Source organism: Aethalodelphis obliquidens, unplaced genomic scaffold, assembly GCF_003676395.1.
Source record: "Aethalodelphis obliquidens isolate GAN/ISIS:26980383/991018 unplaced genomic scaffold, ASM367639v1 scaffold3, whole genome shotgun sequence".
In the NCBI taxonomy this organism is placed as follows: Eukaryota; Metazoa; Chordata; class Mammalia; order Artiodactyla; family Delphinidae; genus Aethalodelphis; species Aethalodelphis obliquidens.
Window position 1 is genome coordinate 31,242,636 of NW_020837947.1, and position 25,880 is coordinate 31,268,515.

The window sequence follows — 25,880 nt, forward strand, 5'->3', positions numbered from 1 at the left end:
AATTAGCTTCAGCTAGTAAATAATAAATAGCAGCTTTTGTAACTACGCAGTGAGCTGCTTAGAGCATGAAACTTGACAGGTTGCCGTGCGTAGGATACGCACGTAGGCCTCACTGCGGGAGGGCCTTTGAACAGTGCACATAACTGGGGCTTTGTGACCCAGTGCCCTCTTTGTACATACATTCCTCCTTGCAGTGATTCGTTTGGGGATGATAATCCTTTGGTGATTGCAACTTTATAGCATCGGTAAAGTGCTTTGGTTTTCTTTTTAGAGGAACCTTGAACAGTCTCCGTGCGCGTTTGGGGAAGAATGAAATAGTAGTCTAGTGAGCTAACTAAAAGCCTGAGACCAGCCTGTAGCTTTGCAGCCTAAATATTACGATTGAAATCTTCACTGTGACTTGAGTGAACATCTAGAAGGTGGGATAGGCTTTTGAGGAGGGCAAGAACACAGTTCAGAATTATGTCTGAAGAATCATCTGTCCTGCCGTATGAAGGAGATGGACTTGGGAAACTCAGGAGGCTGTTGCGGCTTTTTGAAGTTTTCAGGCCGTAGCCATAGGCTTTAAAACAGAAGAAAGGATCAATGTGAAAAGTAGATATACTAATATGAGGAGGAGCAAGAAGATTTTAGTAATAGATGGAGTCTTTGTGTTTAGGTCTTAACAATGCTGTAAAATGTGGAGAACTAGTGATATTCTTGATTAGACCTAGAGAATTTGAGGATAACGTGGAATCATAGTTTAAAATTTAGTTTGCTAAAATAAAGCAGTGATGCTCATGTTGTTCTAGGGGTCGAGGAAACACATAATTCTCCTTGGAAAGAGAGCTACTGCAGTGCTTAAAAATACTCAGACTGTAGTGATAGTGAGATGAGTTTCATTCTTAGAAAATTCTGGAGCACTCGTCATGTGGCAGGTACTTTGCTAATAACTGTGGGCTTATGATGATCATAAACAGAATCCCTGCCCTGCCTGACAGGAGATTTGGGTGGTAATACAGGTGTAACTGGGGGATGGCTGATGCCATGTTCTGGGACACGCTCTCTGATGCAACAGCAAGAGCCCTGGACCACAGGCAGCGTGCCCCTTTAAACATGGTGGAGGTAGAGGCAAAAGGAGGGCGGAGCCATGGCAACCCCGCTAGGCAAAAGCATCCACAGGAAGAAGCCACCAGCTAACAGGAATGGCAGTCTCTTCAAGAATGGGGGAGGGTGCTGCCATTCTCTTGGGAGGAGTCAGTGGTAACCTTAGCAAGTGGTTCAATTCACGACTAGAAATTAGGTTTTCAAATGTTAACAAAAGGAGTTGATGGGGGACCCCCCCAACCCTCATAAAATATAAGTAACGTATCTTTGCACGTAATTTAATAAAAGCCAGAATCTTTTATAACTGTAATAATCCACTTGGAACACTGAATGATTGTTACTATAACTAATAATAACACTATTATGATTATGGCTACTAGTTATCGATTGCCAGGTACCATGCAATGTCTTTTATTTATGTTATCTAATTTTTTATCCTCATCTTTAAAGGGAAATAGAGTTGTTCCCATTTTACAGGTGGGAAGTTAGACTTAGGCAAGTAAATTAGTTTACTCAAGGTCACATGGTCAGCTCTGCCAGGCTCTGCAGCCCATGATTTTTCTACTGTAAACTGAATTAGCTGCCTCTGTAGATGGGGTAAATGGGCAAGTAAGGGCTTCCAAGTAGAGACTGACTTAGGATTGTTGTTAAAGGGTCTCAGGAAAAGAAATTAGTATGAAAAGCATAGAGAGGATAAAGGGTGGGTGACCTTAGCTTTTCATGTAAATCCTGAATGAAGAACTGTAGCTATTTCTTAAATTTTATTAGTCTTTATAACTTTTGAAGAGCATGCTAATCTTGATTACAGTTTTAAAGCCAAGGAGACTAAGTGATGAGAATTTCACCTGCAGTCACAAAACTCTTTTTGTAATAGTAAAAATACACTGTTGCCTGAATAGCAATTCAGAATTTCCACTCTATTACTTTGCCCTCTAGATGCATTTTTTATAAATAAGTCACAAGTTTAGGAGTCCATGGAGGAAGGTGGGCTTCTTATTACAAAACACTTCTTCTGTTCTGCATTTGAAGAGTGCCTATATTATATATTTGTTTCAGAGAAACATCAGAATCATATTTATGAGCGCTACAATCTTAACTAACTGTTCTCCCACCCTTTTGTCCCCTGTTCCTCACAGATACTTCTTGTGCCTTCAGCTCCGGGAGGACATTGCCTCAGGCCGCCTGCCCTGCTCTTTTGTGACACATGCCCTCCTGGGATCGTACACACTGCAGGCTGAACTTGGGGACTATGACCCAGAAGAGCATGGCAGTCATGACCTCAGTGACTTCCAGTTTGCCCCTACACAGACGAAGGAACTGGAAGAGAAAGTGGCAGAGCTGCATAAGACCCACAGGTCTGTAGACTTGCTTACTGGAGAGAGTGACCGTGGTGGGTTTAAATGGCTTCCCTTATAGCATTTGCTGGACATTTGAGCATAGTTGATGGGATTATTCAGTTTGCCCTTGTGGAGCTTCACCTAGTGCTAGTCAAGATAACTTGGAGTCATTGAGACAGCCTTCCATTGTCTTTATGACTGTAATATGAGGAACTGTGCTCATGAGACAAAATGTTTTCATTTATTAAAAAAATTTACTGGGCTTCTCTGGTGGCGCAGTGGTTGAGAGTCCGCCTGCCAATGCAGGGGACACGGGTTCGTGCCCCAGTCCGGGAGGATCACACATGCCGCGGAGCGGCTGGGCCCGTGAACCATGGCCACTGAGCCTGCGCGTCTGGAGCCTGTGCTCCGCAACGGGAGAGGCCACGGCAGTGAGAGGCCCGAGTACCACAAAAAAATAAAATAAAAAAAATAAAAAAATTTACTTTTCCCTATGATATCTCCTGTGCCCTACTTCCAGTCCTCTCCCTTCATACACACACGTGCACACACATACACATACACACATCCGAAACAAACATTCCCACGTACTTGTTTGGCATTGATTATACATTTCTTCTGCCTTTTAATTATTTTTATTACCATATTTGATAAGAAAGCCAGGGAGATAATGAGGCATCAGGATTTGAGTCAGAAATGTGAGTGGTAATGGGCGTTAGGGGTAGTAAATCTACAGGTGGTTTCTCTATCCACAGAAGGTGACTTTTGGTTTAACTGAGGGTTATTAATTACTTAAATACCATGTTACACTTTGAGAACTTTTATATCTGTGAAAACAAATGGTTCTCTTAAGCATGAGTTTTTAAAGCTCCCAGCTACGAAATTCTAACTTGTCCCATATGGCAGAATTGAAGTTTTCAAAAATTTTGACTGAAATGATTTGAAAGGAACTTTCAGAGATTAGATGTTTTTAAACAGACTGCCTTCACTGACTTTTCTTTAAAAAAAAAAAAAAAATGCAGTATTTGACTTTAAATATTTTCTTATTAACTTCATTCCAGGTCTGTTCAGTAGATGCCGTGGGGAATATGAAAATTAATGGGGCCCTGGTTCCTAGGAGCTTAAAATTTGTTTAGTTGGGACATGTCAGGTGTAACATCAAGCACAAGTACTTCTCATCTTTAGTGTCGTCAGTAGTAATGAAATAAGGTTAAGGAGAGAATTTGTCTATTTCAGAAAGATGAAGTGACTTTCTATTTTTTTATTCTTTTATTTTAAAAATGAATTTATGTTGTACCCACTATTGCTGGGGCCTTTTCCGTAGTGGAAAAAAGTGAAAGCAACTTGCTAAGATAAAAAGGGTAAGTGTGGAGGGACACATCCTTGCAGTGAGTAGGTTCATATCGGAGGATCTTAAGAGAAGAATGCTGGAGGTTGAGAGTTGAGCCTTCTTCCCCGATTCCTCCTCGTCTGCACATTTAGCTGGGCTACTCCCTCCACCCCAAACTCTCCAAGCTCATGCACCCCTTTCTCTAGTTTGGTTACATTTGCTTTGCATCCACCAGTAAGATAATATTGTTTCTTTTGATTCTTAGGGGTTTATCTCCAGCACAAGCTGATTCTCAGTTCTTAGAAAATGCCAAGAGGCTTTCCATGTATGGAGTCGACCTGCATCATGCCAAGGTACTGTGCGTGGCACGGAAAGGGGGCCTCTTTCCGGTCTGTTGGCTGAAGTTTTGAGAGGACTCCAGTTGTAGACTAGCCTAGTTCACTTTCAGAAAAGGATCCTCACCCTCACCCAAGGGACTGTATTTCTTTGGGGTTTCTAATTGGGGGGGGTTTATGGTTGTGGGGAGGGGTCATTGATTCTCCCTCTTATTCTTTCTTCTTTTCCTGGTCTTTTAAGTTGATACCCTTTCACCTATACTTACGGTAAGACTCACCTTATCAGCCTTCTTTACCCCTCGTCCTACCTTTATTCTGTCCCAGCTTTTGCTCTTGCAAGTGCTGCCTCTGTCCCAGCCCCGTCTCCCACCTGTGTCCTGGGAGAGGAGAGCAGCTCTTAGCCACCATGAAAGGGCAAGGCAGCATGGATATGACCACTTTCCGAAAAACTGCCGGTGAAGGAGCCCTAGAGTTGGGCTTTTCCCTACAGGTCTGTTGTACTTCTTGTAAGATACACTGTGCTGGCCCAGGCTCCAGGCAATTAGACCTTCTGTCCCATGTGAGCAGTGGGAAAAGAATGGAATCATGGAGGTAGCTGATAGGAGAGGCAGGGTTTGGTGAGGAAGATGCCAGCAACAAACATCACCTACTTCATGATCCTAGTTTGGATGATCAGGTAGTAGGGAGAGTCGGGGCGGGAGCAGTAGGTGGGGAGTACAAGAGACAAGATGAAAGAGGCACTTGGTTTTGAAAAACATGTCCAGAGTCGGCTCAACATGCAGAGGGAACCTATTGCTGCCTGCGTTTAAAGGACCCGTCCGTCCCTTGGTGAGAAATCCCTAGGAAGGCCTATCACCCAAAGGTATCTTCCTTCCCTTGGCCTCAGATTACTAATTCTTGCTTTTGTGTTAATAGTACTTCATATTTGCAAAGCACCCCTTTTGCCTCTGTGCCTTCCTTTATTCTTTAAATATTTTTCCTTATTACAAAAGTAATACATCTTCATCCTAGAAAATAGAGGTGAACAGAAAAATATAAAAAGACTGAAATGTCTTTATGCAGAAACAAGCACTGTTAGTATTTTCTTGTTTTATTTAAAAAAAAAATCTCTGAGCAGTTGAACTCACATTTTAAAAATGAGATTATACCATGAGTATTATTTCATAAATTTTTTTTTTAAACTTGCTCTTATAAACACTTCTCCATGTTAGTAAATAGTCTTTGGCAGCAACATTTTTTAACTGCTACGTGCTGTATACACTTAATTTTTAAAAGTACTTTCACTTACACTATCTCATTTAAGGGTCGGATGTTTTTGTTTTTACGAAAACTACATAAAACAGAATGCATATGGCTTGTTACACTATCTGGCTTGTTGCCTCAAGCCACATAGTGTAAAGTAGTCCCATCTGTGTGATGTCTGCTGATAAATCCTACTGGGAGGTAAAACAGATCTTCTCCACACTTGAGTGTCTTGTAGCTCATTTCTCTGTATGATGGGGACAGGCTGGGTCAGCAGGCAAACAGAAATAAGGGAGGGAGGACAGAGCAGATTTGGTATCAGAAAGACGCCCAGAGCCCACCTCTCCTCTGAACCCTGTTATTCTTGCCACACGTGAATCTTACATCTGCTGCTTTTGTTGATCATTAGTGAGAAAGCAGACCTCAGATGACAGTCCTGGAAGGTTTCGGGATTCTTGTTTTTGAAGTTGTATGTTAGAAAAGTAAAAAAGTTGCTGGTTTTGTTATAAGTGTAATTTCAGTTCTTGCTGTGTGGTTAGGAGTAGATCACTTAAAAAAAATCAGAATAACGCGCATTCATTCAACTTATCATCTGGTGGACTTAGATAATATCTGATGCACAAGATATTTGCAGCTCATGGGAAAAAAATCTGTAGCAGTGTAAGAGAACTTTTCATGTATTTAAAAGTTTTGTGCCTGTATACGTTTTTCATTACCTTGAGATCATATTTTAAAATTATTTTTTAATTAATATTTTATCGTCAGAAGAGTCCTTAATGGCACACTTATGTTAGGACAAGGTGAGGGTGTTGACTAAAAGGGCTCTTGACAAAGATAGAAGGAAACCACAAGAATAGAGTGATGCCCATGAGCTGGTAACAGCAGCTCTCCTAACCCCTCTGGGTGGGGGGGCGGGGGGTGAGGCAAAGAGTAGTTGCCAGAACCCAGGGGGGGCGATCTGTGTGGAGAGGGCTGTCTTGAGAGGAGCTGCGATGGTCCAGGAGATAGCCACCGTGATGTGACCACACAAGGAAGGAGTCTGGGTATTAAAAACCCTGACCTCCTTGCCCTCCTCCCTGTCTCTGATCTTCTTCAAGAACTTACCATTGGCTGAAGTCAGTGGGAGCGGGATCCTGTTGATGTCCATATGGGGTAGCTTCCTAAGGCAGTGAGCAAGGTGGAGAAGATGCCCCCCCCACCTTTTTTTTTTTTTTTTTTTTGCGGTACGCGGGCCTCTCACCGCTGTGGCCTCTCCTGTTGCGGAGCACAGGCTCTGGACGCGCAGGCTCAGCGGCCATGGCTCACGGGCCCAGCCGCTCCGCGGCATGTGGGATCCTCCCGGACCGGGGCACAAACCCGTGTCCCCTGCATCGGCAGACGGACTCTCAACCACTGTGCCACCAGGGAAGCCCAAGATGCTCCTTTTTTATTAGTTTATTTTTCTGACTTTGTTGCTGAATGGCAGAAGTCAAATATGGAGAACTAAAGCATGCTTTTTTTCCCTTTAACTTCTTTCCCTTAATCTGTAATTTCTATTCACACAAATACTGATAATTGTAAAACAATATGTGGAACAATCGAACCTCAGCTGATTTACTTGGATCCAGATTGTGTTTATTTTTCAGTCAGATAAAATAGGTTCAATGTCCTGTTGAAAGATTGCCTCACACTAGAGATAGCTTTGTTTAATGTTTCAAATGAGGGTTGCCTCCTTATTTGTGCTGAGAACATGCTGTCTTGGGTAATCTTCCGGCCTGCTCCCTGTGTCCCTGGCCAGTGATATTTTGGGCAAACACGTCATTTGTGTCTGGTGCCAAATTGCTTAGGCACCTGTGCCTGGTTCACTCTGGCTTTTTACTCTGTTCCTAGAGAGAACTGTGGCTGTCAGGATATGGGTGAATAAAGCACCTTTGTAGATGAGATTTTTAAACCTGCTCCGATGGTCTAATGTAATTTTTTTTTTTTTTTGCGGTACGCGGGCCTCTCACTGCTGTAGCCTCTCCCGTTGCGGAGCACAGGCTCCGGACGCGCAGGCCCAGCGGCCATGGCTCACGGGCCCAGCCGCTCCGCAGCATGTGGGATCCTCCCGGACCGGGGCACGAACCCGTGTCCCCTGCATCGGCAGGCGGACTCTCAACCACTGCGCCACCAGGGAAGCCCCGGTCTAATGTAATTTTATTTGTATATGAGTTGTTCACATATCACAGCAGTGAATGCCATTGGCATCAGTTACCTAGTACTGTATTTCTATTTTTAAAAAACTGAAATAAATTGCGTTAAATGGTTCTCAGTAACAAGGCAGTTGAAATGTTTTAGTTTTATTGACTCGAACCTAGACTATGTGGGGTTTGTTTCAGCATATTTTGTGAGAATTTGTTCCATGTTGTTAATGATTTCTAAAAATGTGAATATCCCTGAATAATAATCTTCAATTTTCCATATCTTGAATGAGATCTAGTTCTTCTTAAAGATATTTGAATATTGTACATATTAGATCTTCAACCACTACTTGAAATGTGAGGAGGCAGATTTTTACTTTTGTCTGTAAATGTATTTGATTTTTAAAAAAAATCTTTCAGGCTGGCGATTATTCTAGATTGTCATCTTTTCCAAATTAAAACGCCGAGGAAAGAAAACAATAAGTTCAAGAATAGTCTGTAGTCTATTTGAAATATGCCAGCCAAAGGAATGTTGCAATGAGAATGGGATGTCAGCAGTTAGTGTTATTGAAAAACTGCTTGGAAGAATTCAAAGATTTCAACACCGTCAGCCTAGAAGAGAAATTTTCTATGAGGAGTTGGTGTTCTCCAGCATATAGATGTTACTTAACAGCTGTTAGCTAGCATAATCCTCTGAGATAAATTTGCCTACAGTAAAATGGCTGACTGCACCTTAGGGTAAGCCGACAGACTGTCCCCAGGGGCTGGAATAGCCTCTAGGAAACATGTTTTATCTCCTGTATCTTCAGGATGTCTAAATTGAGGTCTATTTCCTTTCCTCCCTTTTAGCTCTTACAGCCGAGCTCGAGGACATATTAGTTAGGCCTTTTGAAGAATGTTGTGTCCTGTAGTCATGTTGCCATATCTCAAATCTGACCCCTCAAGAGGAATATCTAGGTTTAAGATGTGTTGTATGTCCTACTGTTTCTATTAACTTGTGTACGATCACTGCAGTTGAAATACAGACCTGTTAAATTGGCGTTCCTGATCATGGTTTGAGGGGCATCATTGACTTCCCTACCTATATAACTTTCACAGCTCTAACCATGGTCAAATGGCTTATGGTTGGCAGGACTCAGAAGGCGTGGACATCAAGCTGGGCGTGTGTGCTAATGGGCTTCTCATCTACAAAGACAGACTGAGAATCAATCGTTTTGCTTGGCCGAAAATCCTGAAAATCTCCTATAAGCGCAGTAACTTCTACATAAAAGTTAGGCCAGCAGAGGTAAGCAGAGTCATGTAGCCCTTGGCATATCTAATCGGGCTTTGTCAGTGTTCTCCTTTATGGCCACGAACTACCAGAATTCTTTTCCATTGAATGTTAAGAAAATGAACTATTATTTATTCCTCCATGGTAAAAAAAAAAAAAAGAGGGTTTTTGATGATAAACTTGCATATATGTATTCCTGTTGATAAAACAAAACAAAACAAAACAAGCAACAGCCACAATTTCACAGAAAAGGAAAAGTAGTCAGTGCCTGCCACATCTGGGGGGGGGGCTCATTTTTCTTTTATCTTTGCATCAGCTAAGTGGTCAAGATCGATGGGAAGGTGGTAAAATGAATTTTAGTGGACATTGAGGGATAGCTAATTTATGTCAGTAGTTGATATTTGCCCTTTTTCAAGAAGAACAATTACTTCTTAGTGAAATATCTGAATAATCCATGTTTTTCAGTAGCTTCTAATCAGCTCTTAGGAGATATGCTAATTTGTTTTATGGATTTCTTCTAGCTGGAACAGTTTGAGAGCACCATTGGCTTTAAACTGCCAAACCATCGGGCAGCGAAAAGGTTATGGAAAGTGTGCGTGGAACATCATACTTTCTACAGGTAATTTTGAGAAAACAGCTTGGGATTCATGAAAACAGATCTTGGTACCCTCTAGATCCTAGGAGGGGGCAGTGGATAGCGTGGCAGACGCAGCTACAACTGCTTTATGGTTCTTTGCTCTCCCTCTTCGTGTATCTGTTTCTGTCACCATGCCGTGCTAGTCCTGGCTCAGAACTGCTCTGCCTCTGCAGTGGTCCCTCACTCTAGTTGCCCTTCACCAGCATACCCTCCCACCCCGGCTGCCGCTCTTTCACTGTCACTCACCTTAGGCTTCACTTAGTTGCTCTTATCAGCTCCCTCCTGTCTTACTTCTTTCCCAGCCAGACCAACCCTGAGCCCTGTGCTCTGTCCCTTTGCTACTGTGTTAGGAGTGTTCTCCCTGCTAAGTCCCTGTCCCTTTTTGCACATCAGCCCCCACTCTCCTGGTCCTGGATGAGTCCTGTGTCCCGACCTCACCATTTCTATACCTGTGCTACCACGTGTTGCTTTCAATAGCATAACTATCCAGACAGACACAGTCACACAGCGCTTTGGGTTGGTGCAGTTGCAGAGAGATCATTTCCCACGTCAGCTGGATCCTAGTGCCACCATCACAAATATTCCTGGTCTTCTTGAGGAATAGGGCACCCTGGCCCCTCTGCTCAGATGCCCGTCATTGGAAGGTGTGCTGATGGTAGATGCTGTGGGTCGTGAGCATTCTTGGTTTCATGCATCTTCTCCTTTTCTCTTTTTGTCTATAATTTAGCATCGTTTCCCTCTCCCTTCGTTCATTCTTTTCTTCCTCTCCTGTTTCAAGAAAGAGCATATATAGAACTTTTATTCCTCTACCTTGATCCCTTGTTTCATGCCTCACGGTAGGATTGTGCTTTGTAAATCATGTGCCCCCAGTGGGTGGCTTCGATGAGTTCTTTGGCCAATAAACATGTCCATGTCCTGCTCCCTGAAAAACCAAAAAACCCCAGAAGATCTCCTTAGACCTTTTAGCCTCCTACAGCTTTTGTCCTGTCTCCTTTCATACTTTTATTCAGGGGCATACTTACTAACATTGCTTTTCTTAGCAAAGTGTGGTTTGCTGATCTTCCTTTTCTCTGTTTCCTCAGTTTCCTATTACTGCAGTCTAGATAGCTGTGATATCTAGACCCTTCATCTTTAAAGTTTTTGCTTTGCACTCTTAAGGTCTAATGCTGCCCCTCCACATACTAGATGTGTGATTGTAGGTAAGTTACTCAACCTTTGTGAGTCTCTCCCTTTCATCATTTGTGTGATGGTGGTAATGATAATAGTGCCTATATTACACGGTTGTTTTGAAAACTAAATGATATAGCTCACGTGAAACAAACTTAGAACCATTTCTGGTATGAAATAATGTTTATCATTATCATCATTTTTCTTAGTTTTGTAGCATAGTGTGCTATTTATTTTCAAAACTGCTCTAATATACTCATTTCAGAGGAGTCATATTACCATTGACTTAAATCACCAAAAAGATTCTTTTAGAGAGAACTCATAAATGTTTGTGGTCAACACTTTTTTGTTTTGGTACTAGTTTCTGTTTAATTGTAGCTTAATTGCTTAAGGATTTCTTTGTGATCAGAAAATTAATCTGTAATCTAATACTTTGTGTATGTGGTCACCAATGCCAGTTGGGCAAGAAAGCACTTTATCTCAGTTTGACATAAACAGAATAAAAATCCTCTAGTTAATGATTTTCCCTCTTTTGCATTATGACTTAAATCTGCCTTTAAAATATTTTCCTTGTATTTCTTGGATTTATATTTTTTGTAAACTGGAAGTAAGAGAAAATCCTCATATGGAGCTGCTCATTCTGGGAAGATGTGGCCTTTGGTTGAGATATAGTCAACTAAAGTGAACCTGCAGAAGGGTAGCAGATAACCCAGTCTCACTCTCCTGTTTGCCTCTAGTCTTTTTTTTTTTTTTTCTTTTTAAATAATTTTATTTTATTGTGGCAAGACACTTAACAAATTTTAAATGTATAATATATTATTATTGACTGTAGGTACAGTGTTGTATAGCAGCTTTCTAGAGCTTATTTATCTTATTTAATTGAAATTTTTTGCCTGGTGATTAACAGCTCCCCGTCGTACCCTCCCTCCAGGCCCTGGTAACCACCATTCCAGTCTTTGATTCTGTGAATTTTGACTCTTTTGGATACACCATATAGGTAGAATTATGTAGTACTTGGCTTTCTGTGTCTGACTTGTTTCACTTAGCGTAATGTTCTCAAGGTCCCTCCTTGAGATGGGCCATTCCATCTCAAGGATGTTACATTCCAGAATGTAACAGGTCCATTCTGTTACATACTGCAGAATATCCTTCTTTTTTAAAGGCTGAATAGTATTCCATTGTATGTATATCCTGTATTTCCTTTATCCATTCATTTGTAGATGGATGGTGAGGTTGTTTCCATATCTTAGTTATTGTGACTCATGGTATAATGAACATGGGAATGCTAATATCTCTTTGAGATCCTGATTTCAGATCTTCTGGAAAAATACCCAGATGTGGGACTGATGGCTCATGTGGTGGTTCTATTTTTAATTTTTTGAGGAGCCTCCTTACTGTCTCACATAGCTTCTGTACCATTTTGTATTCCCACCAATAGTATGCAGGGGTCTCAGTTTCTCCACATTCTCGCCAGCACTTGTTGTCATTTGTTTAGTTTTTAAAATTTTGTGGAGGAGGGGGTATTTCCTTTTGGGTCATGATGCATGTTTCTCCTTTGAGATATTTTTTAGAAATGTCTCTTTTTGTCCACTTGTTGATCTCCCAGTACCTACAGGGCATGCTTCATGAATGCATGATAAAATAAATGTGATTTAGCCAACTTGTTTTTCAAGGAGAATGAGCATTTCTTAATTACTGCACTGATAAGCTTGCCAATGACCCTTTTTTCTATACATCATTGCTTTCTTACACGGCATTCTTAAACCATAGCTAGCTGGATTGCAAGGTAGGGAAACCCACCATATTCAGTCCATCAGGAGACAGTGCATGGTAAGTGACCACATTTCTCACCCTGCCCCTGGTGCTCATTATGAGTGTGCCGAGACATTTACTCTTTCAGCGTCCCAGGTTCATTCACTGTTAGAGAAAGAGATTACAGAGCACAGACGAGAGTTAGTTTCTGGTCTAAATGTCTAGTATTCCGGCTTTCTAATTTAAGAATATAGAGCTTTTCCCAAAGTACAGTTTGAGGCACTGACGTCTTCAGATTATGCTTTCTCAGCAACATCATCTCTGTCTCCTTTGAAAATCTATTGGCAGAAAATGGAAGTTTTCAAGGAACACTTCTGCTAGCCTCTATGACAAGACTAAAGCCAAGAGCGTATTAGTTCTTTTTACATCAGTCTCATTCTAACACGTTGTTTTCCTGGGCTGATATGACGAGAATCCTGAACTGATGGGGGAGCACCTCTTGTATTACTACATGTAGCTTTACCTTGACTTGAATCTCTTTTCATTGCTCGTTAAGCAGAAGATTTCTAAAAGTTGAGCAGAAATGCTAGTAATACTCGGAACGGTAAAGAACTCTTTAAGAAACCACTCTTTGGATAATGATAGGAAAAATTTTGGTGGAGTTCTCCATATTCTGGAATTGTCAACTGCAGTCTTCTTATTTAATACATTCTCTAAGAGCTCTGGGATTATCTTTTTTGTTAAGATGTTTTGCCAGCTCTTCATCAGGCAGTGAAGGCAAGATAAGTTCAGTTGTATACCAGACAAGATTGGCTCACTTACTGAAACGGTGCTTTCACATAAGTCTGGAAGTACTTGCCATCAGGAGTTGTACTTCATTCATTACGGACCTGGGGTTTAAGCAGGAGAATTGTGCTGGCAAGAAAGGGTGTTCGTCATCCCTGCAGATCCGCTGTGCGGTGTTCTTCATGGGACAGCATCACTTGATGGGACAGATTCCTGAGTTAGACGTTCTTTCCCAGAGAAATAGACATAAATATTAAGAATTACTAATGGCAATGGATTGCTACTTGGCACTTCTGGCTTGGAGCAAGAATTCAGACATATGTGTTTATATAAATGATTTAAGTTAATACAAATAAATAACCTTTGATATACACTGAAAACAGCTGCGTTTTTGCTCTGGTTGAGGAAAACATTATTCATGAATATGTGAATGAGGATTTATTCATCTATCATTATCATAAAGCTCTGTATATAGGAGGGTTTATAAATAATGTTGATTTTTATTAGAAAGTTTAGGCAGCATTTTTTGGACCAAATAATCATACTTAATGAAATGAGATATTAAAATATATAGTTTCAAAGTTAAAAAAAAATCCATAAAGTCTAATTTTGTTCCCTTTTTCCACCACAGGCTCGTGTCTCCAGAGCAGCCACCAAAGGCCAAGTTCCTGACCTTGGGGTCCAAATTCCGCTACAGCGGCCGTACCCAAGCGCAGACCCGCCAGGCCAGCACCCTCATTGACAGGCCGGCACCGCACTTTGAACGCACTTCTAGTAAGCGGGTCTCCAGGAGCCTAGATGGAGGTAAACACACTTATTAGGATTCTGGATTCCATTAATCTTTCTCTAATCCAGTGGGATCAGAAAATGTTGATCTACTTATTAATAAGATCCCCAGAAATACCCTAGAGGGAGAACCATTCTTTTTTCCTGAGTAAATAAAATACTATTACTTACACTCATAAGAAAATAATTTTATAGTGTTTTGAAGTTGTCATTCTGAACGTAAATTTTCTTGGCACTGTAAATACACACAAATATCAGTTGAGTTCTTGTTGATGAGATGTTGGACAGATGTTTTTACTGGTCTGACTTAATCGTGATATATGTTATGTGACTTAATTTCTTGAACTTGTTAAGTAATGGCAAACATGTAATTCCAAGGGGTTTTGGTGTGATAGCATATATAGAACTTCTATTCAAAGGAACGTAAAACATCCATTGCATCATCACATTTTTGAATTTAAAAACCCTTACTAAAGCTTAACAGACATTCTAGCATACCGGAAACCATTCACAGCTTCCAAGGATTAGTTTAAATACAGTGCTTAACAAAAAGGAAATACAGTGTGGTCATCTGTTCTTACATCCAAGGGGAGACATGTATAACTTTTTTCTATTAGAATTCTCATTTAGCTACATATATGTAGTTTTTAAATAAATTACACATGGAAATAAATTGATGTTGCTTCCCTTCATTTTATATATATATCTTATTACCTGTCTAATTTTGGGTTAATAGCAGATTTCCTATAAAAGAGCTGAGGTTAATTTTATATTAGAATGCTTTAAAATTTTTTTTTCTTTCTACCTAATAGCAAGTAATTGGTATGGATACCTTTCTACCAGAAGTAGTTCTCCAACATTTTTTGGCTGATGAATCTCAAAACATATACACAAAAGTAGTAATGCTAAATTGGAAATTTTCTATTTTACTACTGTTTATCAGCAAAAACCTGGTTTTGATTGTTATTACTGATATCTTTCTGAAATACGAACTTGAACAACTTATGTTTCAAATAATCAGCTGAACTGAACAGATTGGATATGCTAATAGATAAAAATCTTCTCTCAGTAGTGAAGAATTGACACTCCTTGGCCTTGATCTATTTTTCCTGGAATAAACTTAGAAAACAGATCCAGCCAGACACACAGATACTTCCCAAGTTTTGTTGGTGGGCATTTTGGTACATATAGTTATTGAATCTTGCTTCTGGAGAATCTTTCATATAGTTTTATGAGACCACAGAAAAAAATGTGCAACAGAATCATAAATTGTGGTTCAAATAAATGTCCACGTTCCCAAATGCAGTGATTTAAATTTAGTGAATTAGTACTGCGTGATAGTTGTCAGAGTATCTTTTAGCTCATCAACAACTGAGTACTTTTTCCAAGTAAATCCAAAAAATGTGCCCGGTTATGTAAATATTTTACAAGTCTTGCCCCTTGTCACAGAGAATTTATACAAGTGCTGAATAAATGTGATCAGTGTCATTTAATGCCTGAGAGAAATCATTCCTCTTTCTGGAACACTGTCCTTTTTAGCCTTTGTTTTAAACTATGAGGTTTTTATAACTCTCATGTTGAGAATTTTAGGGCTTAAAAAGAGCAGTAAACTACTGCTTTTTCTTTGAGGTATATAAACTGTGCTCAAGGAAGCCCACCATCTTGTATGCACAGTTAGCGCAGAGGGTTATAGTGGGTCCGTATCTGAAAACAATGATTTTCACAAGTAAAAGCAACAAACATGGCACAGTAATCCATTATTTTTCCTTTTGTGTTTTGGACACTGTAATTCATCAGATGGGCCAGCCATTCAAAAGGATTATTGTGTTGTTGTGAGAAATAGGAGGCTTTTCATGCCAATACATGACCAGACAGGGAACTATTTGGATAGGGCTTATGTTCTTTTTTTCCCCCAGAGCAAAGCTAGGCTGTAACCTGGTACTGAGCTCTATTTTCCCCACCACACCATCCATATACCTTTTGTTGTTGTTGTTGATATGTGTTATGTTTTCTTTCTCCTGTTTTTAAACAGGCTATTTAAATACATAAATATTCTTCACTTTAAGATTTGACAAGTTAAGTCTTTTAGTGATTATGTAGAAGGTAAAAATCAGTGTGATATCTAAAGATCAAATGTCAAAATAAAAATTAATCTAGGATAGCTATTTTAGAACAGTGAGATTCCAAGATTGCTATTCAAGCCAGAAAGGAGGCAAATCAGTCATTGAGAGCATTAACACCCCAGATGCACGTGAGAGCAGGGGAACTGATGATTTCCTGAAAGTGGAAAGTATAATCGGGCATTACAGATTGGGTCATCAGGGAAGGAAGGCATATCTGAGGAAGAACCATTTCAGTTGAGACTTGAAGGATGAGAAGGTTTAAGACCTGACAAAAATTATTAGCTGCAAACTGAAATCATTAAGTGTTTAACAAAAGTATGCAGGGTCAATATTTTGCCAACTTCCTTATGTAACTTTAAATTGGATATTCATTAAAATTTTGATATCATTACATTTGAAGCCATTTCTAGGTCAGAGTTTCTCATTTTGCAGTAAATCTCTGAGTATGCATGATGGGCGCTTAGAAACCATAATCATAGGTTAAAGAGTTACTCATATACTTTCCAAGGAAAAATTGTTAAAGTCTTTTTAAAAGTTAAAAGCCTAGAAAATAATTATATTTAATGTATGATGTGAATTCATTTTAATGTTTGATATGATTTGTTGTGGGCTTTCCAAAGTATGAGTGTTAAGAGCCCTGAAAGCCTTAAAAGGGACCTGGGTGGTAAAATAAGCGGCCACATTTAGAAATACATCCAAGGGCTCTATTGGACTTGCTGGTTGTTGAGGGGTAAAGGAAGAGGCTTCAGGGTATCTGACTTGAGTAACTGGGTGCAAGCATGAGAGTGTATTTGGCAAAAAGTCAAGACTGAGAAGAAGGAAGTTTTGGACAGGGCAGGTGAGGGGTGTGGATTAAGAGGCTTCTAGTAACACATGGATTAGAGGTCTAGGTGTTGCCCAAGTTCAGTATGGTGGGTCACACACAGTCTCTGCCCTCCAAGAGCTTGCAGCCTAAAGTTAAACAGTGGGCTTCCCTAGGGGCATGGGGCCAGAGCAAGCCACACTGTGTCAGGAAAGCGCGTTTTATGCTGGTGAAATGACCTCAGTGGTTTCTTCTTTGGGGAAGAAACTACAGATGGACAGAGGCTTTTGCCGGTTGCTACTCACTTTGCCTTGTTGAGATTTGAAGCCATCTTGGATTGATCTGCCCTATGACAGAAATGTCAACACGATATATGTTCCTGCACATCTGTAGATAGACGAAGGGAACACGTAAGGCCAGATTTGCTAAGGCAGAGGGTTTCTATGTATTAGACTTACTGTAGGTCAAGTTGAGGCATTCAGGAGGGAGGTTAGAAAAAATGAAAAATATTAGCATAAACATAGAAGTTGATTCTCTAAAATCTACTCTTACTGTCTTGTTGCAATTTCGACTGGTGTTCTAATTAAAGGTTCCTTTATGGAGGAATTCTTCAAACTTATTGAAGCAAATCATTTTAATAACTAGGTAATTATTTGTTGCAATAGGTAGATTCAGAAATAAGTTCAGGCAAGATTAAAGAGACTCCAGAGAATTAAAGTACTGCTCACCTTGTAATTCTGACGTAGTACCCTGACTCTGGTGTTTCATCTGGCCTTAGAGCTCCTTCTACTGGCCAATTCTATGATCAGTGTCTTATCCTTCAAAAATCTGTGACTTGAGAGCTCGGTCTAATTTATTGGGTTACAATTCAGAATACTTATAGAGTTTATTAAAAGTTTAAACATGAGTTTATTTGATACATTATTTTCATGATCAAACAGTGTTCCCATTTCTGTTAATTGTCTATAAGGTGCCTGTTTATCTGGGAAGGCAGGGCGTTCATCAAATTTTATCGCTTAAGTGTCCTAAAGCAATCTGTATGATCATTCTCAACTAGCTCTGATTGGTGGTGTGGACCGAAGTCTTACGAAGGATTTTCCTGGCCCTGCTGGGGAGGTTTCAGCACGTGGCCCTGGAGCTGTGAGCCCTGCTGTGGTACAAGATGGTGATGGCAGCAGGGACATTAGAAGCCCAGCTAAAACCCCACACGTGCAACTCACTGAAGGAAAGGTATGGTTAATTAGTTGAATACGTGGCTTTAAATGTGTATTTAGACAAGAGGCTGTCTATTGCATTTGTTGTTTCAGAACTCACTTATCTTAAAATCAGCCATTGTATGTTCTGTGTTGATACAATTTCCCACTTCAAATATGTGTATGCCCTTGCCGGTTTGGACTGAGTCTCTAACCTTCTTCTGGTTGGTGTTCAGAGCAAAATATTTCAGCGTAAATTACCTTAATACAAGCAAGTAATTTATTGGTCTCTTGTCCATCCTTATAATTATCCTATTTAATTAAGCCCCCAATTATAAAAGCTGTGATGATTTGAAATTCATATTTGGTTTGTTTCAAGTAAATTTTAATGTGTAGCCTATGTCTTGATTATTTTATTGTAGTATTGACTTGAATTTTTTAAAAGAAGAAAGGTGGTCTTTATGAAAAATACGATTTTTCATTAATAATCTACCACTGATGAAGAAGAAAGTTTTAAGTAATTGTTTTTTGAATACTGAGTGAGAAGATGGTGTGTTGCTTTCAGTCTTCTTTGGTGTGTATACCATAGTGAACAGAGAAGTAATCTGTATTGTGTTTTCAAACTTGCCGGGGTTATTTTATATTACCTTGGGCAAGTATAGTCACTTAGAAGTTGATTTGAAGTGGCTTTGAGTTCTTCAGATCTCTTTTCCATGTCTGCACAAAGCAACTTTTGAATGGGTAACATTGGAAGTAAACATGAAAAAGAAATGAAATCATCCTGTGGATTTATAATGTTTTCAAAATTTTAACTTTGAAAAATTTAAAGATGTGCAACATGAATTTATAAAGAACTTGCTAGATGAGGTAACTGCCAGTGTCTCAGGATTTCCTGCACTGACAGCCCCCAAACCCAGCAGAGAGGAGGGCTCAGGCACCCTGGGGGCCCTGTCTTATGCTACAAGGACAGATGCTTCTGGTAGCACGTGCCATTAGATCCTCTTCATTCCTTTGTTAAAAAATTTGTGAATATTATATTCCACAAAGGATTTGATTAAAAATTAGTTTAAAGTAACAGGAATCACAGCAAACAAGGTATCTATCAGTAACTGAAAAGTTGTCAGGATAGGTTATGATTATGCTACCAAGACACCCAGGAGTGGCTACTTACATCAGAAATAGGAGAGCTGAGAATCTCAGAAAGTCTGTGTTCCATTCTGCCTAGATAATGTGATACAAAAGAAAAGTTCTTTTAAATTCCAAGGGAAATTCTGCCTGCTTTTGGTAAACGACTGGCCTTTTCACTAATGCGTTCAGGGTTTGTCAGCGACCAGGTTCAAAAGTAATAATGCTATTTGAGTTGCATAGGATCCGTTTGCAACCAGTTGAAAATTAATAATTAAATCAGCCTGTTACCTATAAGTTGTATGTGATAAAAGTAGTCCAGTTTTCCTGTTTTATAAATGGATCATTTAATTCAGTTTCTAATGACACTGTGTTAATACAATCCTTCTGAGTAAACGTTTTCACTAACAACCCACTTCTTCTCTCCTCTTTCTCTCTCTTGCTTTCGGTTCTCCTTTGAATGTATCCGCTGTGTAATTTCACATTCAACCATGGGTTTGCTTTGAGAATAGCTTATTTCCACGTGCCCACCTTCACCACTCATCCGCTGTGCTTCATCTCTTTCCCCACACGTATTGCCAGCCCCAGAAATGGACTTGCTTTCAGACATTTGGGAGGGAGACCCCTTTGGGGAGGCCGATCAGATCACACTAGACAGCTTAGAGCTCCCTTCCCCGGGCGAAACATCAGAGCGGGGGGCTTGTGATTCTGGCTTGGATCCTCTTGAAGCCCCTCCTGAGACTGACTGTTCTCCCGCCCACGAGAAGCCTCTAAAAGAGGCTGAGCACAAGGGTTCAGAGTTTGGGCGCTTCTTCAGTTTCTGCAGACGCTTTCCACCTCGCTTCCCCTCACTGCTCGATGATGGTGGGTACCTTGCCTTCCCCAGCCTCCCCAAGGCCTGGGTCTCCTTCCTCCCCACCGACATCCAGCACCGTGTTCCCATCACCTCCCCTTTGTTCCTTCCCTCCCTCATCCTCATTTTTGGACTCCTTCTCTCTGCCTCTCAGTCAGTGCCTTTTTCTCTCACCTTTTCCCTTCCTCTGGCTCTATCCCTCTACTATCTGGAGGCAAAAGCTGCTTCCTTGACTGTTTCTTATGACTGTGACTTGAATGACAAAACGGAGGAAGAGGAAGCAGTTGCTGGCTCTCCTACATGAGCTTTAAATCTGTGCGGTCAACCACACTCCACTTCATCTTATACCCTTCGTAATGTAGAGTGTAAACATGTGCATAAATTCCATCACTGGTTAACCTCAAATTAGTATGATCTCTACACTTTCACACACATCCTTTTAGTACATGAGAAATAAGTGTAATTAAACACTTCCCCTCCACTGATATTAATTGACTAGGTCCACACATTCTAAGTTAAGAGCAAAGTTGTAGGATTATTTTATAAATACCTGAACCATACTAGGCCATAAAAACAAGGAGAGGGGGACCTAAGTTGCCCTTAATAATCTGTTTTGGGTCTGTCCATTTTGCAGATAAATGTTAATGCTGTTCCTTTAGGATGGAAACTTTATTTTGATATAGAACTTAGGATGCACTGGACATAACTGTAATCGATATGTATTAGTAGAATTCCTTAGTGTTATTATTTCTCTGTTAGAAAGCCAAGCTTGTTCTTGCATTTTTGAGGATGCATCTGTGACCTTTACTCCTGACATGCATAGGTCTAATCTCAGAAACTCCTTGTCTCCCTATTATTGTAGCATTTGGAGCCCAGATGAAGTTCAGATAGTTTGTTTTCTTTTTTTAACTCAAAATCATATATTATATAAGAGTCACCGTCATGTATTCTGTAAGGAAGATACTATTCTGTTATCTTTTCTTTAACAAATATGTATGAAAAATGAACCATAGTATTTTGAAAATTTGGACTCTGTAGCACTAAGGTTGGACTGGACCTCTTAGTGTTCTTTTATTTAAAGTTAGGTGTCTGGTTTGATCCGAGGATTTTTGCCCCAATATAGGGCTACCTCTGCAGTACTAAGCAGTGCTTACATGTGTAGTACTTTTTGATTTGTTTTTGTGAAGATAATTAGGCGTAGTGGGAGAATCCATGATTCCTGAAGGTTACCTGAAGAATTCCAGATCGACATTTTCGAGAATTAAGTGCTGACCAAGGAATTGGAAGATGATTCTTAGCAAATTGTTGAGTGGGTGTGTCTAATTTTTCCCTGCTGATCAAAAGATACTCTGAGTTCCTGCTTACCTCTCAAAAATGCTTGAATAGTTTAAGAAAAATAAAAGCACTTTTGAACTCTCGGATTTGACACTGTCTATTACAGTAAAGGAGAAAAAGAATATGTATAATCCTGCTATAAATGAACATGTAAAGGTTAAACTCTTTTCCTTTGGTATCCGAACCAATATTTTTCTTTTATGCTATTCCCTTCCATGAGTCAGTAGTCATCAGTATTTATGTTAGTTTGAAATGTACAGGTTAATTCTTTGGGTCATTAGATAACTGTCCAACTATGAAAACGTATTCTTGCTTAAAGAATTTTATGAAAGAAAAGTGGCTATAAAATATAAGAGTGTGTTTAACTACCCACCATTTTATATGAAAGTAGCAAAATAAACCAGTTTCCCCCCAAGGAAAGAAATCTGTGTTAAAAAACTAAATAATAGGGTGAACATTTGTCCCTGATAGAAAGTGAAAGCCAAAATTTACATCATGACACTTTGCCCTCACCACTAGTTGAGTTAGATGTTTCAAGTTAGAACAGATTGAATTATGCCATCTTTACACTCTCATGTTTTCATTCCTGAGTCAAAACATATTAAAAAGCAGCGCATAATCTAGGGACTGAGAAAGAGTGAAGCTTCCATTCTCCATTCCACCTTTGCAAAAGACCATTTCCATCATTTGTGCAACACTGTAGGTGAAGAAAGACCAAAGTGGCTTAATAGTCTGCATCTTCTGAGGGCCAGACAGTAAAGGTTGGTAATGCTGGTTCACCATTTAAGTTCAATACAGCTTCTTTGCACTGATGGTAGCATTTCCACTAATACTCCCCTTCTCTCCGGCTGCTTGCTGGGTGACTTCCAGGCGAAGACGGAAGAGGAGGAAACACAACTGGAGGAGGTGGATATTTTCCCCCCAAAGTTACATACCTGGTAGCTGCTGCCTGCCATTATCATTTGTGTGGGGGGTGGAGCACTTTTAGGGTTTATTTGTGAGTTTTGCTCGCTGTGGCTTTAGGTTCTTAAGATTTTTATTCCTATTTTATTTTAATGTCTTGGACTATCCAACTCTGAGTCATTTCTGGTGCTTGCTGATTGATACACTTATGTTTATTTGCCTTTTTCCCCCCTGTGTGTGATTTAATTTCACAGAAAAATTCCTTGAGAGTAGAAGGGGATAATATTTATGTCAGACATAGCAATTTAATGTTGGAGGTTTGTATAATTTAAGAAAACAACTCTGTCCTAATGGCTGCCAGGCTGCTGTGAACGGGGGGTCACGCACAGGCTGGCTGGCACCTTTCAAGCACAGTGCACGAAATGCATGGGGGAAGTTCACCTTGGGAGTGCATGTTACCAGTCCAGCTTTGTTCTTCTAAAGTGGCTTAGGTAGGAATATATCTACTATAAGTTCTCAAAGTGACAACTGGGAAAAAAAAAAAATTCTGTGTAATCAAATGAATAAACTTTTTATTCATTAATCTTGAAGTTCTGCAAGTAAACCTATTTTCTCCTAATGGGTTATCTCCAGGGTTTAGAGTCTGAAGTAACATGATCCCATCCTTAATGCACGTTCACCAGAACAAATATTCGTCGATCTGGCATTAAGTCATTTGGCCCTGTGTCCACAATTTTTTTTTTTTTTTGGTGGTGCGAGAGAGTGCCAAAATCCATGCAGTTAGGAATGTGGTCCACTTAAAATCTTCCATTTGGGAGTATGCTAATTAATGGGTTTGTTTTGATTAAAAAAAAAGAATACATGAAAGAAAGTAAGAAAGAAAAGAGGAGGAAAAAAAACCTAGCCACCCAATTAGGAATGTAAAATGTATTGTATTCCCCGTGTCACACGAGAACGGTTTTTTGTTTCTTTTTCCCCCCTTCTTTTTGGGTAGTACATGGCAGTGTATTCGGTGGAGAACTGCAATCCTCAGTAATTTGACTAATCTGTTCGGTTGCTTTCAGCAGCTTTGATAACTGTTGGAAATGTATTTTTGCATAACTTACTAAAATGCTCTGAAGTGTAATACGTAACATTGCTTTGAACAAGTGCAAGAAATGTGCCGATCTCAAGCCACAGTCATGTTTCCATGCCATGCAAAGATTTTTAGATTTTCATGAGATTTTGCAAATGGCGATAGCAGCTCATAGATGAGCTACTATGCTTGTGCATGCATATGGAATATCTCATTTAATCAGATGCATGACCTGTTTCTCTGGGAGTAGTGGGATTGAAAGCTATAATCCACAGGTGGCCCCATGATTTTTGAAATATAAGAAAACATTTAAAATTCAGTTAAAACTGTTTTCTGAATACTGCCTTTTATTTCCACAAATATCATTTCTCAGGGCCAATCTAAAAAATCCCACAAGTGACATTTGTCAGGGGCTATTTCAGTGAAAATTGACCTGGTAGTTTTCCTCGCATCTTTTTATAAGGACTGTTTGGTATGTGGGTGGCTTTTGTGCTTGGCAAGTACGTGAAACCAATATGACGTTCATTTATTTTAGAGAAAGGCCAAACAGAAGCAGCCTCTGGAAGCTGTTCCGTTTATTCCATAAGGATTAAAAACCATTGCTGAATTTCCTGAAAAAAGCCAACCGTTGGTCCCCCTACCCCCCTTTTTTGGGATGATCCTGAACTGGATTCCTGTCAGGCCAAATGGGCTCTGAGTCCACCTTTCTCTATTTTCACTTGCTTCATTATATTACAGAGTGCAACTCTCGTAGTAACCCTGATCAGAAAGGTAAATTTGCAGGAACAAAGTCATGGGCTGCATTTCAAATCCAACTATTAGAAAGAAGGGTTATTGGCCATGTTGAGTATTAGTTCCATAGCCTCCTTCTACTGATTTCTTAAACAATTCTAAACAGAGAAGAAGTCAGAACCCTTTAAGACAGGAATCATAAAAAAAAATGCACATTGGTTTTATTTTCAAATTTGGACAAACTCATATTCCTAGGTGATGATATATGGCTTTTGAGACTTGGCATTTTTCTTGCTTTAGTATGTTTTTTTAATCATAAGTTTACTTTGTCTTATTTTTTGGTTTCATTTTTTATTTTTATCCTATTGGGTTTTTTTTTTTGTTTTTTGTGTTTTTTCCTTTTGGATTTTTTCCCCTTTATTACGTTACATATTGCTAGGACCTGGATAAGGCCCAGGAAGAAATACTGAAACACCAGGCTAGCATTAGTGAACTCAAGCGCAATTTTATGGAATCCACACCCGAACCACGCCCTAATGAATGGGAAAAACGACGTATCACACCTCTGTCCCTACAGACACAAGGGGTATGTCACTAGCTATTTGTTGGCTGTATGTCTCAATCCAGCTGTTCAGTAAAACTTAGGTTGCTAATCTATTATGTTGATTCTCAAGACGTTACAAAATGTTCCCTTTTTTAAAAAAAAGTAACTTCTAATAATTTTTAAAATACTAAATATTTATTAATAATGTATAATACTTATTGACGTAGTTCTTGGGTAAATTGTATGGGTTTCGAAATACCTTTAGAATAGTTTCACTATTTTACTCAAGTAAATTGGTAGTGATGAATTATTACATAGGGCGACCTAGAAACTGATGTATATTGTATTTAGTAAGTTAATTATTGACTTCTGAAATAAGAGAGTTTGTTTAATAATTAACGAATTAGTGATTAAAGGGATGTAGGAATGTAGACCATATTTAGAATGGTTTAAGGTAATTACTGTGAAGATAAAGAGCTAAATTTAGCTTTAAAGACTGATGAGCCCTGTTGAAAACTTGTAAAATGTTAATTATACAACTTAATACTGAAACTTCTTAGTAATGAAATGTAGATTAGTACTTTAAGAACATTTTCATCCATAACATCTCTCCAAACTCATTCTTTTTCTTTCCATGGTTTATTTCTCTCCGCCACCACTATAAGCATTGCCTTTAGAATATGTTCTCCAAATATTTCTTCATTCTCATCTATATCTGTTCTTTTTGATGCTCCAAAATCTCTCCTGTTGTCAACCAAGAACTTCATGGGCTCGTTTATTTCACTTGAGGGAGATAGTGATCATACTATATTTAATATGCAGTTTTAAAAAGTGTGTTCAGGTGTTACCCTACAATTTCCTCTTTCCTCTTTTCCTTTCACCCCTCTCTTCTCCTTAAATTCATTATCTAGTCTGACTTGAATGTTACCAAATTGTAGGCGTTTGATTTATATATTCTTAGGCTATTTTTATTCACCTTTTCTTAAAAAGCAAAGCTGTTGGTTACTTTAAATTTCTAAGTTTGTGACAGTGAAAGGAAAACAGCTCTTTAAAGCAGATGAGCAAAAGTGATTGCTAAAAACTGAAAAAGCTTTTGACAATATTAAGATTTAAAACACCATAGCAGGGTCTTCTGAAGTTGTATACAACTTTAATTCTTATTTTCAGCTTTTCTGAAGATATTAATGTCCATATTTCAGAATCAACTCTAGAGCGTTGTGTTTTCTGGGGAAACAGTGTCTGATGACGTGCTGGGATTGTGTCCTCTCTTTATGTGCCGCTTCATCTGGTTTGTTCCGCTGACCCACA

At 39.4% G+C, this 25,880-nt stretch overlaps 2 protein-coding genes across 26 annotated transcripts in view; both read left to right on the top strand.

Moving 5' to 3' along the window:
- Window positions 1-25,880, top strand: part of EPB41L2 (erythrocyte membrane protein band 4.1 like 2) — a 267,535-nt gene that overhangs the window by 153,465 nt on the left and 88,190 nt on the right. For 17 of the 25 annotated variants that reach the window (XM_027086494.1, XM_027086522.1, XM_027086469.1 and 14 more), the window contains 9 exons: window positions 2,223-2,441; window positions 4,019-4,106; window positions 8,622-8,774; window positions 9,281-9,378; window positions 13,733-13,905; window positions 17,870-18,042; window positions 22,189-22,224; window positions 22,476-22,538; window positions 24,468-24,614. In XM_027086494.1, the coding sequence (XP_026942295.1) occupies window positions 2,223-2,441; window positions 4,019-4,106; window positions 8,622-8,774; window positions 9,281-9,378; window positions 13,733-13,905; window positions 17,870-18,042; window positions 22,189-22,224; window positions 22,476-22,538; window positions 24,468-24,614 (1,150 nt within the window). The remainder of the gene's footprint in view (window positions 1-2,222; window positions 2,442-4,018; window positions 4,107-8,621; window positions 8,775-9,280; window positions 9,379-13,732; window positions 13,906-17,869; window positions 18,043-22,188; window positions 22,225-22,475; window positions 22,539-24,467; window positions 24,615-25,880) is intronic. The other 8 variants (XM_027086586.1, XM_027086594.1, XM_027086603.1 and 5 more) reach the window with 3 other exon arrangements.
- Window positions 18,054-21,157, top strand: LOC113609411 (band 4.1-like protein 3). Its single transcript, XM_027086620.1, has one exon. The coding sequence runs from the start codon at window positions 19,721-19,723 to the stop codon at window positions 20,285-20,287; it is 567 nt and encodes a 188-aa protein (XP_026942421.1). The 5' UTR covers window positions 18,054-19,720; the 3' UTR covers window positions 20,288-21,157.